The sequence below is a fragment of the Nymphalis io genome, chromosome 6, assembly GCF_905147045.1.
Source record: "Nymphalis io chromosome 6, ilAglIoxx1.1, whole genome shotgun sequence".
Taxonomy (NCBI): domain Eukaryota; kingdom Metazoa; phylum Arthropoda; class Insecta; order Lepidoptera; family Nymphalidae; genus Nymphalis; species Nymphalis io.
The window spans coordinates 9790669-9815631 of record NC_065893.1 but is presented as its reverse complement, the minus strand read 5'-3'; the positions used below and the strand labels follow the sequence as shown (position 1 = coordinate 9815631).

General features: G+C 32.6%; 2 protein-coding genes across 3 annotated transcripts; both read left to right on the top strand.

Annotated features, from left to right (window-relative positions):
- The first annotated feature begins 340 nt into the window (after positions 1 to 340).
- LOC126768902 (pituitary adenylate cyclase-activating polypeptide type I receptor-like) lies at positions 341 to 20585 on the top strand. 2 transcript variants are annotated; one of them, XM_050487312.1, is made up of 10 exons: positions 341 to 524; positions 12873 to 13010; positions 14284 to 14487; positions 15900 to 16071; positions 16396 to 16512; positions 16775 to 17034; positions 17380 to 17584; positions 18003 to 18210; positions 19296 to 19476; positions 19685 to 20585. In XM_050487312.1, exons 1-10 carry the CDS (start codon positions 501 to 503, stop codon positions 20501 to 20503), a joined length of 2328 nt encoding a protein of 775 aa, XP_050343269.1. In that variant the 5' UTR covers positions 341 to 500; the 3' UTR covers positions 20504 to 20585. The 2 variants fall into 2 exon arrangements, with proteins under 2 accessions (XP_050343269.1, XP_050343270.1); XM_050487313.1 differs by lacking the exon at positions 12873 to 13010.
- Positions 20586 to 20859: 274 nt separating this feature from the next.
- LOC126769235 (putative defense protein 1) lies at positions 20860 to 24803 on the top strand. Its single transcript, XM_050487872.1, has 3 exons — positions 20860 to 21058; positions 22980 to 23190; positions 24713 to 24803. The coding sequence occupies exons 1-3, from the start codon at positions 20860 to 20862 to the stop codon at positions 24801 to 24803; spliced, it is 501 nt and encodes a 166-aa protein (XP_050343829.1).
- The last annotated feature ends 160 nt before the right edge of the window (positions 24804 to 24963 follow it).

Below are 24963 nucleotides of genomic sequence, written 5' to 3'. Positions count from 1 at the left end.
ATACATTATTGTAGTAGGACTTGTGCTGTTATCAATTCTTCTTTCTCTTCTTTTTCAGGACAAGAAAGGGAACCAATAACATGCAGGAAGAACATTGGAAGTGCTGGTGTAAAGTTGCCACAAAATATATCTTTGTTTGTATGTATTTGTTTAATGGATTATGATAAGTTTTCTGACCCGGTTAAGCATGTAATAGACTTCATAGTCTAGACAGTCGGGATGGCCTTGCGCGGCCACTATGAAATAGTGAGGACTGCGGAAGAGGGGGACGAGATAACCTTCATCCCCGGAGGAGAGCTCCGCCGAGCCACGAGCGGAAAATAACAAGGAAGGGGCCGCATATCCGTTATCGACAAGATCCCACAACTTCTTTGATCCGTGCTGGGGAAGTGTTTAAGTTCGTAAGAATCCCACATAATCTGGTCCCCTTTCCCAAGAACCTTTCAGAAAGTTTACACTGAGGGAAAAAAATCAGCAGAGATCAAGAATGTGGACTGTAGATGGGATGGGTTAACAAATGGTTGGTAAGTAAATTAGCCACATAAAGAGCTTTACAGAAGGATAATATCAGAAATTATTCGACAGATAACTGAATCATTATAATATGCAAAAATGCAATCGACATAACCCATATATTAAAATTAAAAAGCAGATAGGCAGTTGACGTTGATGTCTTCAAACTAGGTGAACATACGAATATTTTTAAATATTTACATTTTTACTTTTTTAATTATGTAGCCAATTAATTTATTTTGTTTTAATACTCTCTTGAAAAGAAAGAATAATAAGGTTGGTAACTGTTATTTAAAACAACAAAAACAAAATGTAAAGGGATACGAAATGAGGATTTTGTTCTTTAGGTATAATTTTGTAGGTACATATTGCATTGCCCCCGCCAAATCTCACACAGTCGTAGCATCCTTTTCTCGAAGCCATTTAGAGTTTTCGACCTATAAATTAATTATGAACAAAACTACTAGCTTGAATTTTCAGTGACCAAAAAGAAATTATGTTCCCAAATTTCAGACTATTTGAACAAATAGTTAGCGAACTATCGCCGTCGAAGTTCTCTAATTTTGTCTCTCAGTCACTTAACGATCATCAAAATTCTAAGTTACTCCTAGAAGCCACAATAACTGCAAAATAAGAATTCAGTTAGTATTCTCCTATAAAAAAATATAAACTGAAACATTCCAAAATCTCAGTACCGATTTATAAATTTCAGTCTTTTTTTATTTGCGGTTAGTAAACTCTTCACAAATAGTTTATCTGGTAAAAAGTTCCTACTAAAACCAAAAGATATTGACAAATAAATAAAAAAAAAACATGTAATGCTAAGTTATACTGAGCTAATGTAAATCGAAATACAGGTATACAAATACTACTATTTGTAATGACTGATGGATAAGTACTTGTACTAAAGATGTGTTTGTAAAAAGCGCTGCCATCAGTACTAGATAGTAATAATTGTACGTATAGATACAAAAACATACCAATGTTGGCACTATAAATTACATACTTACTACATACTTACTATTTTACATCGCAATTTTCATAAAACTTGACATACCTATGTGTTTGTTTTTCATTAAATTTTACTCATTTCATCATCTTCATACATGTTTTATTTATTTTTGCTTCATTTAAAATATCGGTCAGTGATATATATGGAGACAGAATTCAAAGTAATTTGTCTATAAGTGTGCCGATTATGTATAGGTTGAAATAATGACCACAGGCATCGCTGGTCTTCGGGGCGATTAATCAATTTATCAATCGCAGGATGATTAATCGCTTTTGTTGTCACGATTTTTTTTCCTTTCGTTCATTTTATCTCAGATAAACGGAATTGCTATTCAAATAGGGAAATGCTGCTAGTATTCTTTACATCATTTCACACGGTCTGGTTTTCAAGTAATCATTTTCGGATTATAAATAAATAAGTTGTATTTTTTAATATTATATTTATTTGCACGGTTTTTCTGTTAAGCATATTAAATTTGTCGTTAAATGAAGTTCATAATTATGCAAAGTTGGCCTAAAATTACTTATCTCATAAATTATATAACCCGTGACTAAACAGCGACGCTAAATAATGTGATAGGAAATTGAGTTTATAAAATAATTTAAAAATTATCACTTAATTTAAACATACTCCTCTTATCATTATAAGTAAATATTGATAAACTTTAAACTTTAAATAGCCGCGTAAATATGATATTAGAAATTGTTAATGATGTAAGAAAACAATCAAAATAACTATATTCCTTAATATAATACAATTTCTATGAGTTACTTTACGTGAACATTTTATTTTTATTTTATTTACTACTTTGTTGTATTAATAAAGCCTCCTCTCCCTATTTGAGGAGAAGGTTTGGAGCTTATTCCACCACGCTGCTCCAATGCGGGTTGGTGGAATACACATGTGGCAGAATTTCGATGAAATTAGACACATGCAGGTTTCCTCACGATGTTTTCCTTCAATTAAATTAAGCACATGAAAATTCAGAGGTGCTTGCCCGGGTTTGAACCCACGTTCATCGGTTAAGATTCACGCGTTCTTACCACTGGGCCATCTCGGCTTCTTATTTTTTTATTTTCTTTCTTTCTTATTCTCGGCCTTAGCCCAGCAGTGGGACATTTACAGGCTGTTACTACTACTTGTTGTATTAATGCTACTTCGTTACTATTGCTTTCGAAGTGGAGATGCATTATTTAAATGTCTATAGAATGAAAAAAAATATGTATCTGAAATATGATGCTTAGACATTAAATATTAACCTTAACCTAACACATTGTTTTTAATTCAATAGAACTAACTAACTTTAATTCAATAGAACTAACTATTTAAATAAAAAAATGCATAAAACACTTTGAATCCTACATACATTACAAAACGTAGATAATGACTGTTATTGGAGTTCAAGTTTGCTCCGTAGAGAATTTCATAAAAATTGATTCAACGGCTTAGCCTCGAATACGTAACAAGCAAACAGACAAAAAATGGTTGTTTGGTTTTGGTAACTCGCAAATAGCCATATTAACTCAAATAGAGGCAGTTGTTTTGAAATCACAGACAGACAATTTTATTTTATTTATTTGTATAGAGCATTTGCGTTTTGAAGATTATATTGGACAAACGTGAAAAAAAAACAGACAAAAATGAAAAAAAAATGGTTATTTTGGTTTTGTAACTCACAAATAGCCAAATAAAGTTAAAAATGGCACCTACTATGAAATCACAAACGGACAATTCAATATCATTCATTTAGACTAAAACTTTGCGCGAAGTCTAATACGACCAATAGTAAGTACTTAATTATAATAAATTATGTGTATAAAACGGGCATGCATAATTCAGGCGCAACCACGAGACACAGCTAAGACATACCGAATCTTATTGATGTTTTATCTATTAGACTTATTTTATATATTTGAATTGCAATAAAAATAAAGAATCCTTTCTTCTTTAATTTCTTTTAGCAACAGCAGCTTAAATGATGTATATAGCCTTGTTTTAAAAGTAGTTATAATACTTGTGGTACGGCAAGCTCGCCTGGGTAGGTGCCACCCACTCGTCAGGTATTCTACCGCAAAACAGCAGTACTTGGTGCTGTTGTGTTCCGGTTTGAAGAGTGAGTGAGCCAGTGTAATTACAGGCACAAGGGACACAACATGTTAGTTCCCAAGATCGGTGGCACATTGGTGATGTAAGCGATGATTAACATTAACTTACAATGCCAATGTCTATGGGCGTTGGTGACCACTTATCATCACGTGGCCCATATGCTCGAGCGTTCGCCTATTCTTTAATATATATATATATATATATATATGTACTTCAATTTAATTGACAACATTTAATTAATATCGTTAAAGGCTTAATTTTTACTATTTTGATATAAAACATCTATTGGCAAGCCTTGGGGGTCTAACTGGGGGTGTACTAAGACCTTGTGTTAAGGTACACCCAATTGTCGTCATGGCAGTTATTCCATGACGAATAATGCTCTCTTATCGTGTCAAATCCATTGTACATAAGTATATAGCATACGGCACGAGTATTTATTTATTTTTAATTGTATATTATAGGTTTTCTTAAATTATATATCATATATTCTTTCAATGACCATTAATTTCGATGATTCACTTCTGCTGATTTGCCGGCCCGTGACGTCTACATTTTATTTTAGTTAGTGAGTAATAGGTGGGTGCAACTTGCCTCGGAAATAATTAATTAATTGCTATAATTCAAAATTACGTCTTTCACTAATTATTATTGCGAAATGTTACACCAAATTGCGCGTGATTTTAAGCAATGCTTATTTTTTTAAAGCTTGTTTTTTGACATGTTATCATATTATAAGACTTAAGTCTTTGGCCAAAGGTTATGAAGAGGTTGATATTGATTTTTAAATATTTTTATATTTAAAGAGATGCTAGTTTAGGGTGTTTTTTGCGTCCTATTTTAATTCAAACACGTGTCAATTTCAAGTTATGTAGGACATAATAGTGATATGTATATTTCAAGTTATCAGAGGAAAAAGAAAAAATTAGATAAGTACGCACCAAAAAAAATAAATTAAATTAAATAAAATGTATTGACGATGACAAAGCATTTTAAATAGTAATCATTTAGGTTCTGTTTTAAACTTTTCCTAAGTCTATTTAATTTAAGTGTATAAGTAAGCTATATATAATACATGTTGTATTTAAAGACATTTGCAAAAAAATACATTTTTCAACATTTTATGTATGTAAATGAGATTATTTATTTTAGTGTTTGGTTTAACTGATTTTTATGATTATCGATTTTTAATAGATTGGTAATACGGATAAATATATATCTCTAGAGTCATCAGTTAGTCAGTTCATATTCTGCGACAACATCGTGGAACACACAAACAATTAGACCGTATTGATAACGGTGCTTTGAAGTTAAATAAAAATATCTAATCACTATTACATTTTCAAGATGAATGGATGGAGACATACGTATAAAAAGTCAGTTTTGTAGAGTAGGTTTGAAGATACACATGGCAGATTTTCATATGCCTCGTGCGGGCTTCCGCACGATGTTTTCCTTTACCGCCGAGCACGAGATGAATTATAAAAATAAATTAATCAAATGACGTCCTTTCCCGGGTTTGAACTCGGATTGGTAAAGTATTTACGTTTCACGTGCTCGATCCAGCGGGCCATCACGGATCCTATACATAATAAAATTTAGTTATTTGTTATAAACCAACAAACAAAAATCTAAATTAAGTCTAACAATTCCAAAAAATTATTAATTATATAATATCGCCAAATTGTAAAAACCTTAAACAATTTTATACTTCCCAATTATTTAAACAAGACAAACAAGACTGGCCTTAACTAGTGATTTATCTGTAAGGGAGGTTGAAGGTTATCTGATATTTTCTTAAATTACAATCGTTTTACAAGAAATTTGTTCAGTATTTAATATGTTGTTTTGTTAATTAAAACGACATGAAGACACATCAATACTGCATAATCGTTGGTCATTATTTATAAAGTATCGTTTAATTTTAACAGATGATATAATTATGCAGATTGTATGAAAAATAAATCAGATCTTCCGTCCGCTAGTAATTGAGCTAAGTTCACAATACAATGCCAATCTATATTTTACTATGTATAACCAAGGTTAGTTAATGTATAAATACGTAATATCGTCCAATAAATTACACCGACAGAAAGTTTCATTTTTAACGTTACATATAAATGTTACGCTAAAATTTGACCTTGCACTTATTGCACTCATTTGAACGTTGATTCGTTTTTTATCGTCTCATTTTGTCCGTAATGAAAGTATATTTTCTTTTTTTATGTTATAGGTAGTAGGACGGGCACAAGGGCAATGATTTTAAGTGGTCTCAACAGCCCAGAGACATTGGCGATACAAGAAATATTAACCATTAATTACATGGCTAATGTGCCACCAACCTTCGGAACGAAGATGTTATGTCCCTTGTGCTTGTAGTTACACTGCTCCTTCACCGTTCAAACCGGAACACGACTACTAAGTATTGCAGTTTAGCGGTAGAATATAATATGATGAATATGTGGTACCTAGCCAGACGGGCTTGCACAAAGTCCTACGTAAGCCACCACGTAAAAGTAGGTTGTTTTTAGAAGTAAGTGAAATAAACTATCCGTTGATTTTCAATGTTATAAACACTCTTTTTTTAAATAATATATTATATAATATTACAAGTAAATTCATAGTTGATAGAGTAATCATTAACAAAACATATTCTGTTTTTGTCGTCTTGTTATTTTTCTGTTCTTGTCACTATGTCAGCAGAGTTACAGATTGCATCAGATTTTAACGTTGAAGCCAAGACTAGGCTACAAAAACAGTCACCTACGTAAGTGATATTATTAAAGTTATTGTTATTAATTTTGTACTTTATTATTATTTCTACTGCTTAATAAAAGATAGTGTTGCAAAATATAGATAAAATAAACCATAATATTTACATACACTAAGAAGTTTCTAGTTACAAGTCTACTAACTCTTTAAGCCTCTACTTATTAGATTAACGAGTTGTTAAATTAGTAAGAATTTATACAAAGAAAATTAAACAAATATTATCCTAACTAAAAACTAAAATATATTATGTTGATTAGCTTTTAAATATTAAATTCTAAGACAGTCTTCATAAAATTTTGCATGAATGTTGTTAGCTGTAAAGAAAAGAACATAAGGTGATTAACAATTCATCAAAATTAAAAATTAAAAATCTTCTTTAAAATTCTATATAGATAATGGTCTGCCTCGTTGGTCTAGTGACTTGATGTAAGGCCGCAGACAAGGAGGTCCTGGGTTCAATCTCAGGTCGGGCCAATAAAAAGTTATTGGGTTATTCTGTCAGAAAAATCTCAGTAGCAGCCCGGAGTCTGGAAGTTGGAAGTGTGTACACTCCTGCCTGCTGTGTGTGTGGTCCTGCGGCTGAACTCTTTCCGGTCGTGTCGAATAGAGAATATATATATATTCTCTATTCGATGATTGTTATATGATGATGATTATTATATGTTATATTAATTATTATATCGTCATCACGCCTGATCTATAGGGAAAATAATGTGACTTGGAATATGACACTATTTCTCAGCAATCATAGATAACCTTAATCATTGAACTAAATAATCATTATGTTTTGAATACAATATTTATATAAAATATGAAGAGAATTAATAAAACAATTTTTTATTGTTTTATAGTTTTAACACTTACGTGTTAAATCTGTATAAAAACTTTGAATTATATTTTCCATAATTTACTTTGTGTTATTTATTCAGTAAATTTGATATTTTTTATGTACTTGAGGTTTCTTAATTTATTGCAAGAGCTATACCATGATCCTAGAGAAAGGTAGAGGACGAGTATGTCAAAATATCCTTTAACTTTAAATTTTTAATTTGCTCGTTGGTCTTTAATGTTTTCTTTAATATTTAACTAGCTTTAAATTTGAGGTACCAAATCCGGGGAGGGGAATAAAAATAACAATTTTTTCTGTCAAGAAAACCCCAGACGCGTGTTAGAAAGTTGGCAGTTTTACAATTTCGTTTCTCGGAAAGCAAAGTAAGGTTTGCACTTGACCTCTATCCGGCTGTGTAGGATTACGGCCCCATCTAATTAGAAGAGCATTTGTATTTGTGTACAAGCCTATGCATTATAATGTAACTCTGCGCAATAAATTTAATATAAATAAACACTATGAATAAACAGATTTGTCTATTATTCTGCACTAAGGGTGTAAATACTGTCAATGTCAATGTATGAGCGCATGATGCGGAAGGTTCATTCACGTGGTATCAGATAAATAATGACGATGAACATTTCGTCTGAGATATAGGTTCTAATTAGGTTTAAATGTTCAATAATTGTCTGTGATATATTAACTGATGATTAATAAGGTCAAGAAAGTAATTAATCATCTAACACGTGTTGATGTTATCAATTTGTATTCCGTCATATATTCTTTAAGCTTTCATACACGAGGGTTTAAAAACTATTTTAATGATTTTAAGGTTTACATTTACGCATTTAACTGTGAAAAATAAATTTATATAAAAATTATATATATCTTACAAATCGAATATTTGTAAGATAGAGAAGTCCAGACGTCATCGGATGTATATTGTCTACGAGAATATAAAATAAGGTATTCAACTATTTCTGCCCACCATTGTTAAAAAAATACAAAACAACAAAATGTTACGCTTTTTATTATCAGATTGAATACAAATAAATACCTTTATTATTGTAATGAGTTTCAAACGTTCTTTTCACATTTAAATTTGTTAAATTTTAAATTTAAATAATCCTAGGTAAGGCACATTGCTTATTACAATATATAAAAACATAATTTATATTTCATAGTACAGTTATTTATTACTACAAATGTTGAATTACTGTTAATTACATACAATTATGTTGTTATCGTTATTCTATACAAACGCTTCTGAAAAAGAAAATCACTTTCGTCGCCAGTTTCTGAAATAATGATTAGGTATGCTTAAATTGCAGATCTATATATCTAACCTAATACTGAAAGCTCGTTGGTAGGCTATTGCGTCCTCGGCTAATTATTATTTTATTTATTTATTATTAGGATTATGTCAAACCAGTAAAAAGTAGTAAATTATCTATGGGTTCATTTTAATATATTTAATAACTAATAATATATTGAATACTACCTGTATTGACAGTATGCCAGAAGGTCGTGTATGAGTAAGGGTCTATACCGGATAACCCACTAGTAACTTACTAACTATCATAACTAGTCCGTTATGATAATTTTTACAATTATCATATCGGACAATTCTAATTCGGCAGTGTTGTCAAAATTACAAAAGTAAGTAAATATACAATGTGTTTTTCTTAAATTAGTTCGCATTGTTCAGCTATTGGCATTTTGTTGATCAAATAAGTTTAACCATTCGGTATTACAAATTACCGTTGCCATCTCCGACGATAAATGTATTCATCGAACCCTAAAAATCCCTCACATCACCAGCCGAAAGACGTCCACTGCTGGACAAAGGTCTCCCCCAAGGATTTCCACGTTGGCCGATCTTGCGCTGCCCGCATCCAACGGCTTCCCGCGACTCGTTCTAAGTCGTCGGTCCACCTTGTAGGGGGCCTGCCCACGCTGCGTCTTCCGGTTCGTGGTCGCCACTCGAGAACCTTTCTGCCCCAGCGGCCGTCGGTTCTGCGAGCAATGTGCCCCGCCCACTGCCACTTCAATTTAGCAATTCTTCGGGCTATGTCGGTTACTTTGGTTCGCCTGCGGATTTCATAATTTCTGATTCGATCTCGCAGAGAAACTCCGAGCATAGCCCTCTCCATTGCCCTTTGAGTGACCTTGAGCCTTCTTATGAGGCCCATTGTGAGCGACCACGTCTCTGATCCATAAGTCATCACTGGCAACACACACTGTTCGAAGACTTTCGACTTGAGACACTGCGGTATTTGGGATGAGAAGATATCGTGTAGCTTCCCGAACGCTGCCCAGCCGAGTTAAATTCGACGATTGACCTCTTTCTCGAAGTTGGACCTACCTAGTTAGATGGTCTGACCTAGGTAGACATAGTTGTCTACAACTTCGAGTGCAGAATTTCCAACCTTGACTTGAGTGGGTGCAACATGGATGTTCGACATGATTTTCGTCTTGTCCATGTTCATTTTTAGACCCACTTGTTGGGAAACCCTGCTGAGGTCATCGAGCATAGTGCCGAGGTCTTCCAAGGTCTCAGCCATAATTACAATGTCATCGGCAAATCGAAGATGAGTCCCTTCCTTTAGATAAAAGTCAAATTAGTTCATGTAATTTGGATCAGTGTTTCAGAAACTGGAAACTATTTTCTTTTTTTTAGAAACTTAGCAAACACATCACACTATGTTTTCGCAATTACGATATTCAAGATAAATCAAGAGAGATAGTTAATTTTAGGAAAATAACGGAAGAATAACAAGCCCAGCCGCTGAATTTCACCACTGGACATCGCGCCATAATTCTAAATTCCATCTTCACAATGTGTGGAATTCTCAACCATTTTTAAGGCATTTCCTACCTCGCAGTCACTCTGTGGAACCGGATTTGGCCGGCGACTTTTCCGAACCGATATGACATAGAAAAGTTCAAGAAAAGAGCGTACTCGTTCCTTAAAGGCCGGTAACGCACCTGGGTGTTGCAGCTGTCCATGGGCAGTGGTAGTCACTTTCCATCTGATGAGCCTCATTGGGGACAATCGAGCAGGCTAACCTGACACCTTACTGTAAAAAAAAAATGCACAGTGCAGAGTACTTACAAGTAGTGAGTGAGTTCATAGTTGTGCCTTCAGGCACATCATGAGAAATAAGCGATCGACGTTTTCTTTTGATTTGATCCGTTACTTTTCAGATCTAGGTATTTTCGTTTACGAACCAGTAATCGTTTTGACTTTGACTATAAATAAGTAAGTGTAATACTTCTATATGAATAAGAAAGAAAGATGTATGTATTCAAGTAGATCTATTCACCAACCGGCATGGAGCAGTAAGTTCGAAAAAGTTCCGAACAGTCTCCATAACGGAGGCAGGATTCGTATGTGTCTATTTATGTATCGTATTCGTAAAAGCTATTCCGTATCTTCAACGTGTACGTCAATTTAATTGTAGGCATAGACTGTAAGTTTCTGTAAGGCTTTGTGCAAGCTCGTCTGGGTAGGTACCACCCACTCATCAGATATTCTACCGCAAAACAGCAATGTTTGATATTGTTGTGTTCCGGTTTGAAGGTTGAGTGAGCCAGTGTAATTACAGGCACAAGGGACATAAAATCTTAGTTTCCAAGGTTGTTGGCGCATTGGCTGTGTAAGGTTGACATTTCTTACAATGCCAATGTCTAAGGGCGTTTGGAGACCACTTTTTTTATAGTATAGGAAGGCGGACGAGCATATGGGCCACCTGATGGTAAGTGGTCACCAACGTTTACCATCAGGTGGCCCATATGCTCGTCCACCTTCCCATTCGATAAAAAAAAGATTATTTTCATAATTTAAAACCGTAACAATCGTTCTTAATAATCATAATTGTAGCAATTAATGTAATCTTTAATAACATTAATGTAATAAAAAAAGACATACAAATTGATGTAATAAACTATTAAACTATATCACTACCGAAATACTCAACAACATGGGAAGTAAATTAAATTAATAAAAATTAATATGATTTATGGGTGGAATACCTGATAAGATTTTAATGTACGAATCACGGAGTATTTCATGATTAATCTCAGATAACAATAGATTGTAGCAATGATAATTTGTAAACAGTTGTTTAGTACAATTGCAACAGTGGTAGATGCAAAAGAAAATATATTCAATATTGAAGACAATTGTTAAACTGTTATGGTTTCTTCACAGGCTGGAATGCCTGACGACAATTTCTTTTAAATGTGTTTAGTACCCAGTACCCTATTACGAAGTTATAAGTGATTTTTGTGGTCTTTAATTTGTCACACCCTAAAGAATGTGCTATAATTTTAGTTATGATTCTATTGTGTGGAAAAAGTGCTATATTTAATGATGTGCAAAATAAATAAATTTTTAACTGTCACCTTTTATATATGGATTTCCAGTGATGCTCAGGTAAACTAGAACTAATGTTGAAATTTTTTGTCTACTGTCTACTCTGTCTATCCTTAAGCAATATTTTAGGTAAATTTTATGTTCAGTCAATATATCAGTGTTGTTTTTGATAAAATATATAATTATAAATATGTATTAAGTAATATGTAATATTTAATCTGAAAGAAAACAAAACACGTCTACTGTCAATAAAAAGTTTTTTTGGAACCGTTAATAAACAAAGAAGTATTATATTAGTCTATATAAATAAATAATCAATAAGTCTTGACTTAAATTATTAGAGCTGTTTTGTTTTCTGTCAGATTTGATAAATTACTTTATGACATTGATAACAACCCTATTATATGCGCTCAAAGCACTTCTATCAATTCTTTGTTCTGTGTTTAATGCTACACATTGCTCTTAAAATTACGTCACACTTAGAAGAATTATATTAAGCTAAAAATAAAGTTACAAATTACGCTTTATTACAAAACTTCTTTATTTTTATTGTCTACGAATCACAGATATACATAAACGGTGTTGGCGTCAATAGATATATATAAACTGCATCTCATATAAATCGGCAGTCCTTTTATTGTTAAATTAAAGTACGTGTCTGCTCTTAGATCTATTGCCTAGTTTGCCCTCGCGGCTTTGCACACACGGGTGTGTTTGGCAAGTGTTTGGTACACTAGGTCCTATTTTGTACTCCTGAAAACGTGTAAGCAAAATTTCATGATGATCGTTTGGGAAGTTAAAATGTGAAAGCGTAACAAGCAAACGAATAAACAAAATCAGTTTCTCATTTATAATATTAGTTAGGATAGGGTTAAATCATATTTACTTCGTAAGTATATAAAAGCTAATAAAACTTCAATTTAATAAATAAAATAAAACTTCAATTTTAGTATATACTATGCATACATACATATAATGACGTTGTAGAGAGTACAATATTATACCTGAAATTAAATGGATTTCTCATTTTCAAGAATATCCGAACAAAGTCCGGAACAAAGTTAGTTAATTTTACAAAGACATATAATCCGATTGCAATGTAATGATTGTTTGAACGCGCCTGTATAATAATTTGAGCAACATCTTATGTAGTGTTTTAACACATCTATGTGCTTACATAATATTTAATACAATGAACAAATCAGTAATACTTTGATATTTATATTAACTATATTAATAAATGTATACTAAATATTTAACAGGTCAATTGCTATTTCAACGATGGTCTTAACCCTGTGAAGTTCGACTCAATAGTGTGGGATCAATATGAACGCAACCCTCGTGTGGCTCCTAAAAACATTCAACTTGCTTGTGAAAAACCCGACATTTATATTTGCGAGGTAAATTTGTTGTGCATTTTGTACACATATTATAAATTGACTTGGTCAACTTGACAGCCGAGATGGCCCAGTGGTAAGAACGCGGGAATCCTAACCGATGATCGTGGGTTCAAACCCGGGCAAGCACCAATGAATTTTCATGTGCTTAATTTGCGATTATAATTCATCTCGTGCTTTACGGTGAAGGAAAACATCGTGAGGAAACCTGCATGTGTCTAATTTCACTGAAATTCTGCCACATGTGTATTCCACCAACCCGCATTGGAGCAGCGTGGTGGAATAAGCTCCAAACCTTCTCCTCAAAAAGAGGAGAGGAGGCCTTTAGCCCAGCAGTGGGACATTCACAGGCTGTTACGGATTATAAATTGAAGTCATTTAAACTGTCTATGTGTACGTTAGCGATATCAGCGCATATAATTTGTGAATATCTAAGTACTTCGCGCTAATTAGTTAATTTTACAACGATATTGGTCGATTAAATCCGTAGAAATCGTGTCCCCTTGAAATAATTAAAGTTACATGAAAATAAATGTTGGAGGAATTGTTATTCCCCAAACAGTTCTAATTAAAAGTCCACGATACAATCACAGTTCACATGCCCGTGGACACTTAGTGCTACCCGCGCAAGCGGAGCGGGTTGCCAGTCTAACACAATCTGGGAGGCGGCAATGCATTTTACGTAGTGTCTTACCCGTTCGATTGTTTTTTCGGTGGATCTGATATGATAAATAACATAACCACGCGTTTCTCCAAGAGTCCATATGTATGCACTTTGACTGTTCTATTAATGTAATATTACTAATAATGTAGATATTACAAGTAATAATGCTTAATTTAATTTCTCAATTTATTTCGATTATAATATTTTTTATTATAGTAATAAATTCCTCTTTATGATATACATAAGAGCAGCTTAATTTTAACGATTACAAAATAATTGAACTAAGTCAAAAACTTTTAAATAAATAAGATATATTGATTCTATATTCTCAAGTCTGGTCTGGTTTTGGTTGAATAACTAAACGTCATTAATATTACCTGAAGGTCAGTTATGTAGTAAAAGTCAATGCATTGAAAAGATCTTAACAGTTCATTTACCCGCGAATTGTGTAAGCTCGAAAAAGAAACGACTCATGAAACCGTTAAAAAATGTTTTTTAGATATTTATAATATATAAAATAAATTAGTTTTATCAATAGTTATATAAATATTGAAAATGATGACGAGAAAAGTTATGCAAAGTTTTTTTACTCACTTTTCTATATTTTCATAGGAACCTTTGGATGTAATACCAGTGGACAGCGGCAAAAGCTGCAACTTCCGGAGTGTTTGGTATCATGAACAGGTGTTCAAGTGGGTTGCAGGATGGGGGTGCCTTCTCTATACCCCAAACTTCCTTTACGTTGGAGGGAAAAATCCCATAAATATGAGTTCAAGATGTGTATATGGTGATATGTTTGCGCCGTGCTTGGAAATAGTTAGTATTCTATCCTTTAGGTTTAAATAATCGGTACAAATATATTTTTCAATATTTAGCTTATTTAAAAAGGCAGTTTCTATGATTTCAAATATGGGTGTAATGACTACGTTGTAGAATCTTAACTGAAGAGCACCTACATGTATTGAATGAAAGAAAATCTTCTTAATAGGTTTTAATTAATAATTAATGTTTTAATATTTGAGCAGCGTGGTGGAATAAGCCTCAATGAAACGCTACCTAAGAAGGAACTCCATATATCTCTGACATTATTAATTCATTAATTATATTCGCTGATCATTTAATCTTTGAACTGCATTTTTAGTACAGGCACAAGGAAAATTATCTATCTATCTTAGTTCCCAAGATTTGTGGCTCATTGATGATGTAAGAAATGGTTAATATTTCTTACAGCGTCAATGTCGATGGTGATGTGTTGATTTACCATCAGGTGGCCCAATTGCCGCCTTTCTATTTTATACAAAAAAAATATACAAGCAATTACAGTTATTATATGCACTTGTTAAGTCATGGTTTTTCCAGCGAAAAAAAAAAAAAAGTCATGGTAATTTTTGAAAAATTAATCTAATTAGAATTATATTCATAACTAGTTAGGTTTTATTGCGAGTCGCACTTACCTGAGTAAAATTGATTTGTTACACGATTTTTTTATTTAAACTTCAAAGTAAACAGGGCTTATTAAAATATGTATTACAATGGGTATTGAAAATAGTTTCAAATACAGAAAAAAATTAGCGTTATATACGATCTATAATATTATTGAGCAAATACAATTGATTATAATATCATGAAATCTAGAATATTTTGTGATCGATCTGATAATTTTTATTGAAGACGTATATTTTTTTAATTGGACGATATATGAACTAAATAAAAATGTAACACTTCTAGGAGCATTTAATCATCATCATGTTTTCGATAATATTGATGAAAATCGTTAATACAACGATTTCGTATCATTATTATCTTGATGAGATGCTACGTATTCGAGATTAAAGGTGAATTAGTAAGTTTTTAATTTCAAACCTTATTAAAGGATGTTCATTGTCATGTAATGTCAAAGAACACAGCAACTCAGTATTGTTCATACTGAATTGCTGTGTTCTTTAAAATGTCAAATCAATGATGGCAGAAATATATTTAATAACAAATTACACGCGAGAAAAAGAAAAAAAAAAACAAATCGCACGATAAACAACGTTTATCAAGCTATTATTTACTCGAACAACTATTCGAGCCAGAATACAAAGTATTGCTGTTGGCTGTTGAATATCTGAATATCTGATGAATAATATATGTTCATAATTATCTTTTTTATTAAATTGTATTAAGCGGGTGCAGACGTATTTAGTTAACACTTATTTATTATATTTATGAGTACCATTTTTTAGGCTCGAGATGATGGCACATGCGGTTGTTATCCATTTGATCCTAATTTAGAAGAAGTAGCTGTTGCAGTTCGCAATGCATTAGTATCATCAGCACAAGGACGATGGGAAAATTGTTATTACGCAGCCAGCGATTGTTGTAGTCATTTTATGAATGAAAATATGTACGAAAGAGGTAAGGATTTATTAGATAACGAGAAAGTAGATAACTGTGCATATGTGCAACCAGTTCTCCCCTTCAGTTTTGTCGGGAGAGTAAGCGTTGTCAACTTCTGGACTTGGATCGAAGATCTTTTTAATTCTGAAGATTGGAAGAGAAACGTTGTTCATTTTAATCTGAATGAGATATACCTTATACATCAGGACGGAATATAGATTCTTGGCATACAAGTTTGCTACATAGCTTGAAATATACTTATATGACGTGTGTATTTTAATATAGTTAATAATGACAATGAAATGACTACTCGGCTGAATGTCTATTTATTCAATATTTCAGATCAATGTGGACCGACATTCGACGGTTGGACTTGTTGGCTACCCGCGAAGAACGGCACCATTGCCAACTCTGTGTGTCCAGAATTCGCTTACTCCAACACAGGCCCATCCTGCTATCGTACGATATATTAAATATTCTTTAATTCAATGTTCTTTGTATAATGGTTAAAATTCACGGTAAAATATTCTATTTGTTTCATAGTTTGTTCTGTTTATAGCTGATGTTTTTTCCATAACATAAATTTGTTTGATTTTTCCTTTTAGTTTTATACTTTTTACAAAGTAATCATCATTTATGTTTTAAAGAAAATGTTTTTTTTTCTATCTTTCAAATAAGAATTGAATTTTTAACCATTTCCTGACAACTTTTTCATTTTAAGACTATAGCAACAAGCCATGCTACGCTAACGGCACCTGGGAACAGCAAACCGATTACAGCACGTGCAGTGTGACGCCGCGCCTGCTGCGCCGATACCGCTACCACATCGCAATGCTCGCGTTCTCCATCGCAGCGTGCTTACCCGCGATCTTCATCTTCTTCATCTACAAACGTCTTCGTGTCATCCGAGTGGCCTTGCACAGGAACTTGCTTATCGCTATAGTTATGAGAAATATTCTTGTAATTGTCAGTAGAAGCGAGGTGAGTAATTCGTATTATATTTATATAAATCGTCTGTTATGTTACGAAGAATTATTCCTTGCAGAAACTGTTAAATTTACAGAAAAAAAATATCAATAGCTTAATGTTTTCGGGCCGCCTAGCGATGTAAAAGTTTGTTTCTGGCCCATTGGGCTATCGTCGTCTCCTACATAATACAATAGGAATGTTAGTAATTTACTTAAAACGAAACTTATTAATATTCTGTAAAAAAACCTTTAATACCACTTCGTGCACTTAATGCACCACGTGATTTAATTTCTTTTTTTTTATGAAAGTTAGGTACATATACAAAAAAACATACCATGGCGATTTTTTTAATTTTAGATCTACATAAATGAATTAATCACCGTAGATGATACAGCGATGTCGCTGCACGGCATCGCCTGCAGAGTGTTAGCCCTAATGGAGCGTATCGCTGCCAATGCTGTGTTTGTATGTATGTTGGTGGAAGGAATATACTTGCATAGACTGATTGTAGCGGTCTTCAGACAGAAACTGAATATTATATGGCTGTATGGAATAGGAGCAGGTTTGTAGGTCGACTAAACTTTATATAAACAAAGTAAAATAATTTAATAAAGGTATTTACACACATTCCATATAAATTGTAATTTTCTCGTTCTCGTACGGGTAAAATTCATGCAAAGTTACAAGAAATTTCTAAAAATTCTTTCTTAACGGAAAATCCTATATTTTACGAGGCTGTATATTGATAGTTAGTCAGGATAAAGGATTTTAAAAGTGTGTATAAGATTAATATAATGTTCAAGATAATCCAGTAAATAGATCAAGTGAAACACATATATCGCATGCTTAAGATCAAACAAGCACTGAGATTTTGTCTTTAATTTTTATTTATAATAATCAATTTCGGGCTCAATGGCGTCGAAAGACATCGTGGAGGAACTTGCATGTGTCAGATGAATCCAACATACAACTGTTTTTAGTGGTTGCCGTTCTGCCGGTAGTGGCATGGGCCATAGTGATGGGCCTACACAATGACCATTCCTGCTGGGTGGTGTACACTGTGGACCACATTCAGTGGGCGCTAGACGGCCCACGCATCTTTATTCTTGTTCTCAACACGATCTTGTTCATCGATGTTTTAAGGGTTTTGCTAACTAAGATACGGAACACAGAAAATGCTAACCAACTGTAAGTACTCATCAAAACATTTTAATCTTCTTTTTAGAAGACAAATTAAACTCAGTAGTTACGTACTAGTTTTCATCAGCCATATATGTACTTATACTGATGACGTTGTCCTCCTGGCTGATTACAATCACTACGGTCGATTTCAAGAGAGATTAGCCAACAGTGCAGGACATATTACATTGCACAAGTGTATGCACTAACACAGGTGAACTCTCTATTCCCTCTGTTTTCTATCGAATACATTTCAGAACATGGGCTCAGGAATTACAGAATTTAATTCCAACCGCCCCCTTTTTCTTTTGATCGAAGCGCTTCGAATCTACATTTATTATTCGCTCTCTAAAACTGTGGAGACAGGATCTGCGGCCTTATACTCGTATCTAGCCACTAGACTAACGTGGCAGTCAATACTTAAAGGTACTACATGTATTATATATAATTAATCGTCATACTTGTATGAAAATCTACAAGCATATATTCAATGATAAAAATAAAATTATCTGCTAGATTTTATTGACTGCGAAGTTGATAACTTTGCAGGTTTATCTTTAGGTACTTACTTCTAAAAAAAATCACTGAATTTGTGAATATGCATGATATTGTTGTAATAAAATAAATTAATTTGTTATTACAGTTATGAGATATTAATAAAAATGTCAAAAAAAAAAAAAACAATCACAATGATTTTATGAATACAAACAATATTAATAATGTTATGATTTTTTAATTTCAATTTCTATGTGTCAGGGTAGTGAAGTTTGTGAGCTGTCTGTTTAGATTATATGGTTATATATAACGTGTGTATAATATAAATTCCTTGGTTGATAAACGATTTTACTGATCAATTATTGCTTTGACTTCTTATATATTTTTCTAAGCCGCCGTAAAATAAATCAGTTAGAAGAACATAATATCCTGCAAGAATGTTCATTATTCGTGTAATTAAATATTATATGACTGATAGCGTCACTAAGGTCACTTCAGTTGCAGACTTTTAACAAGCACCTTAATAAAAGTTTAATTCGAATTTAAAAAATTTGAAGCTATTTCATTTTAATTATTTTTATTCTATTTTTTTCATCTAGAAATACCGTAAAGGCGACCTTGTTTCTGATGCCAATCTTCGGAACTCAGTTCATTTTTACCGCCATCAGACCAAAAACGACAAACTGTACATTTGAGCAAGTTTATTACTTTATTGCTTATACCATAGAGGGCTTGCAGGGATTCGTGGTAGCTATACTCTACTGCTACCTGAATAAAGAGGTAATATTTTAAATAAGTATTTTTTTATCGAATCGTACTGTGTCCAATTAGTTTAAGGGTACGTTTTATGCAATCATGATCAATCTTCAATCATCATTTTTATATATTTTGAAAAAATGGTCTTACACATCATTTTATTATTAATAATTGATTCAAATGCTAAGAATTGTTATAGGTTAAATGATTGAGGCAATTTTACTATTTCCAGGTCCACACACTTATTAAGACAACTTACAAAAAAGCCAAAGAGACTGTGGTATCTCGCATCCAAGGATCAAGCTATCCTAGATTCAGTATCGATCCCAACACTGATCGAAGACTTACATATACAACGGGTCTCCATTCACAGAATACAGATTACACGAAAAACCGATACTCAACAATCACACCGAAATTACATGTCGCTGAAATAGTTTCGATACAAGCAAGCGAAAGGTTAGCTGAAATACTCGACCCAATTTATGAAACTATAAACACTGGCATGGTCAACGAAGGTTACGATTATTTAGAACGATCCGACTGTGACTACGATAATAACACCGGGTATATGCCCAATAGAAATTCTAAAGTTGAAGACTACTATGGTTTTACGAACGCTTCAAGTGTTTCAATTGGATGTCCTGATTGGCTTAAATGTACTTCGCCAAATGGTAGTGTCTATAGCAACTCAGTTACCACGAGCGATGTATCACAATGTAAGAATAAAACCGATAAAATGCGGACAAATCATGAAATTAATGTACTTAGAAATGAAGAGTTGGAAGAAAATTTTAAATTACCGGAAGAAAATCATTACAAAGATTCCATTGAACCGCGTTCTTCTTATGTCAGTATAAATGCATTTAAACATGATAACAAACCAGTACCAGAAGATATGGATATAGAATTGAAACACAGTAGTAAAACTATGCTTGATGAAATAATACAATATATGGTAAGCAATAGCAGTAAAGATGTCAAACTGGATCCTAATCTTCTATCGCCAAATAGACCTGAAACGGAAAGAATTATATTTTTAGACGAATGAGATAATGTTTTAAATGCTCAGTCATATAATATTCAAATATATATGTTTTGTAATAATAACGATTCCATTAATAAAATATTTGTAGTACAAAATAGTTTTTTTTATTTGCCAAGTATTCTATTTAACAAAATATAACTGTTGGATATTTTAAACACATTATTTTTTGCAACCTTTTTTTACCAAACATGTTGCAACCTAAGCGATCACATGTTCAAATGTTAATTGAACTACTTGTTAAAATACTAGACCCTTTCCAAGTTGGGTTACAAAAGTGAGCGTAAGCTGTTGCGTACGCGCAGTTTATGTTGTATCTCCGAGTGAAGATTGTCAAAATCACTGAAATATATTATTTAAAAATGTTTGAAAAATTAACTCTGATTCTACTAATTTGTTGGGGTGTGGACAGTTTTCCCGATGGTGCTCCCGTAGACGCGTGTGTGAAGGATCGAGCGAATCAGCCTAATCACGGCCAACATCGCACGCAACCACTCTCTACCTTACCTTACCGAATAGTGGCATCATCTGCCAACTATAGCCCAAATACAAGGATTACAGGTTCGATTTTTATTTAATAGTTCTTAATAGTATCGGCGACCGAATATATTGTTAATACAATACTCGTACAATATATCCGGTAATATTGCTGTCCGTGTTGCGTTTGTTTCTTTAACATTTTAACAAAGCTATTATAACAATTAGATATTTTAATCTTATAAAATCATAAACATAATTGTCATACACAGAGAGAATTAATTTTCACTTAATCGTAAATTTATTTTCAATTCATTTTTATACAAGGTGTGTTGTAGACTCTTAATACATAAATTAGTGATAATTTATCAATTTTTAAATAGAATATTGAAAATATTTATACGACTTAGGTGTAGTTGTAGAACCTAATATAACAAATTCCACGAACAGATGTTTTTGTAAATTATTTATGAAGAAATAAGTGAGAATGTGGCATTTTATTTTTATTATATAGGTAATTTTTTAGGTTTCGTAGTAATTAATAGTAACTGAAATATATGTTATATTTTTTTTTTTATCAATTGATAATACTTTATTATTATTATTATAAAGTAAATTAAAATTAATATTTATATATTTCCAAGGGATATTCAGTGATAGTTCCAATATAGCCTGAATGCGTCAATTTAACATATAAATCTGATATTATCTAATTATTATATATCATCTTATCCATGCGTAATATGCTTTACATACAATGTAAGGCTGTGAATCTTGGATGCTGCGATATTGTTACACAATCCTTTTGGTTTTCGTCGAGCGAGTTTTGACGGGTCATAGTTTTGCAACTCGTAATTATGAAAGACATAATTGCAATGCTTATCTATTTCTTAAATTATAAATATATTATACAGATTCGTTTAACTTATTATTTTTATATTATTGAAAATTAATAAGATTCTCATACCAACACATTTCACACACACCAACTGTTATAATATACACAAATATTAGCGAATATTAAAATGTAAGTTGAATATTATATTATTAATCCAGTTTCTTTAGATAATTTTTAATAAATATACGTACAAATGGATCGAATTCTGTTTTATTGATGAGCTCTGTTCATTGATAAGTACTATCAATTCTTGTACGAAATGTTTGAATTGTGCAAGTTTTAATGTGATGGCATTGTAGGTCATACACTTATGGTCTCCGTTCACCTGACCGGTTCGCCTGAGGTAGATAAATAGACATTTATGGATTAATTGACAATGCTCAGAAAAATCTGGATTTTCTATGAAACTTAGTACTCTTTAACCCTATTACGTATAATTAAATTGATTCAACATCAATATTTTATAGTATTTCGAGTAATAGTTATTCCGATTCCGTAACAGCCTGTGAATGTCCCACAGCTGGGCTAAAGGCCTCCTCTCCTCTTTTTGAGGAGAAGGTATTGGAGCTTATTCCATCACGCTGCTCCAATGCGGGTTGGTGGAATACACATGTGGCAGATTTAAGTGAAATTAGACACATGCAGGTTTCCTCACGATGTTTTCCTTCACCGTAAAGCACGAGATGAATTATAAGCACAAATTAAGCACATGAAAATTCAGTGGTGCTTGCCCGGGTTTGAACCCACTATCATCGGTTAAGATTCACGCGTTCTTACCACTGGGCCATCTCGACTTCTAATAATTTAATTTACATTAATAGTTATTAATAAATCAAAAATTAAGAGCACGCTAAATGGGGTAAAGTAAATAATGGGTAAAGTGCGGGCTCTCTTAAGATAGTAGATAGTAAGAGATTGGATACATATTTAATGATTTCATCCGACAAATCACACAACTAACATTCTCATGATGATATTCATCACTATAGACAAGCGAAGTACATGAAAACTTAGTAATATTTACAATGAACACCGAGGTTTGAAATGAACACATGGTTATCTCGATTTAAATTAAATCGTTACTAAAATAATTGTGTATAATTCTAGTAACCATAGAGGGTGCGGAACCATTCAAAGGCTTCTTTATACAAGCGCGGTCAGTTGAAAACGATCAGTGGCTTGGCTCGTGGGAGGACACTCCAAACACGACCATTCACCCCGAGTGTTCGGCGATCACCCATGCAGATCCCAGGGAAAAGATCAAAGCTACAATAGTGTGGAAGGCGCCACATAATTCGCATGGCCGCGTTTACTTTACGTAAGTGATATATTTTTTTTATTTCTTTAAAATAGTTAGACCGAGTGGTGTATTGGTACCACCAGATGGTAAATGGCCACCGCCGTTGTTAAATATATTAACCACGCTTACGTCTTACATCGCCAATACACCACCACCCACGAAACTTGGTAAATAAGCAGTTGCATTATTTGTGAATATTACACTGGCTCACTCAGCCTTTAAGCCGCAACACATGTTTTTTTATGTAACAGGGCGGTATCTACCCAGACTGACTTGCTCAAAGCCCAACCCCCAAGTATATATATATATTTATTACAATTAATACTTTGTCTTCTCATATCAACTTATTATGTTGATTGTCATATTAGTAGAATAGTTAAATAATGTTGAGGTTAAGCCTTCAATTATATCTTTTAAATCAAGATTTTTCCGCGAAGACAACATTCACATTATAAAAACAATCATAATTCATTTGGTTCTCATAAAAAAATATTTTTAAAATTGTACTATAAGAAACAAGCTTGAACTAATCCACTATATTTTTTTTTTTTATGCAAACTGGATAATCTTCTTTGACAGCTCAAAGAAGATTATCCAGCCTTTTCTTGTGAAACCGCTTAAGGTAGAAGGACAGGCAAATAGATACATCGAATATTTCAATCGTACCTTTGAGACGTAATTATGTCAAACTCGGATGAAAAAAATGTCTTGAAAAAAATCGGAATTTTTTTCAAGAATAAATAAGTGTGTCTTTAAAAATATAGTAATATATAATAGTCTCAAGTCACGCCTAGTTAATCAATGAACACTGCCAGTCAAACTCACGTCTTACGCACAGAAAATCTGACAAAAATTTAACGAATAAAATAGGTAAATTATTTGCTACTGTCAAATATTTTTTTTAAGATGTGTAAATAGACAAAGAACCTCAACAAATGTAAATATAGCTTAAAACTAAATTTTGTCATTTGCACTAAAACTTAGAACGAATAGACATACAAAATGTTGAAGTATTATTTTTAGAAAGGAAACACTATTTAATAATTATAAAATTTTACTTCTAAAATACTTGTATTGATCGTATGCATAGACTTAATTAATAAACGTCAAGCTACTTAGCTTTATTTTTTTATTTAATTTAATTTACGTAAAAAAATATATTTGATAGATAACATTTTAAGTGACATATTAGAAAGGATAAAATTGCAGCATTACGAAAATAGAAGTTAAAATTAAGATTTCGTTAACCCGTCCCCTGACTAAGCACCTTTCACTTCGACCCATATATCGTCTTGTGAAACATGTGTGTATGATGTGGTATCACCGAGACCTTTAACTCAAACTAAACGGTCGTTCGTTGAGCGGAAATCGCGTTCGAATTATTAGTGAATGTATATCAGTTATATATATGGTTTTGTTTTAAGCCTTTAATTTATTACAATCACTATACTATGCACTAAACAATATTTTTATTTTTAATTATGACTACAGCTCTGATGACATTTCGTTATTATTTATTATTGTTTTTATTAAATTTCAGGGGCACAGTTTTGAAAAATTACGGCACGTTTTGGGCGAATCTCATTGCGGAAGCACCACAAGATCCCGTCGCTTTACAACATCTGTTTTAATACTTTAATATATTTTTTAAAATTAACGTAACAAATATAAAGAAGCTATCTTAACTAATTCAGCTAATCCTACATATTAATCCATGAATAGTTGGATTTTTTGAATGGAACTTCTTAGAAATCATAATGTTGATTTATTTGTATGCACAGATATACAAAT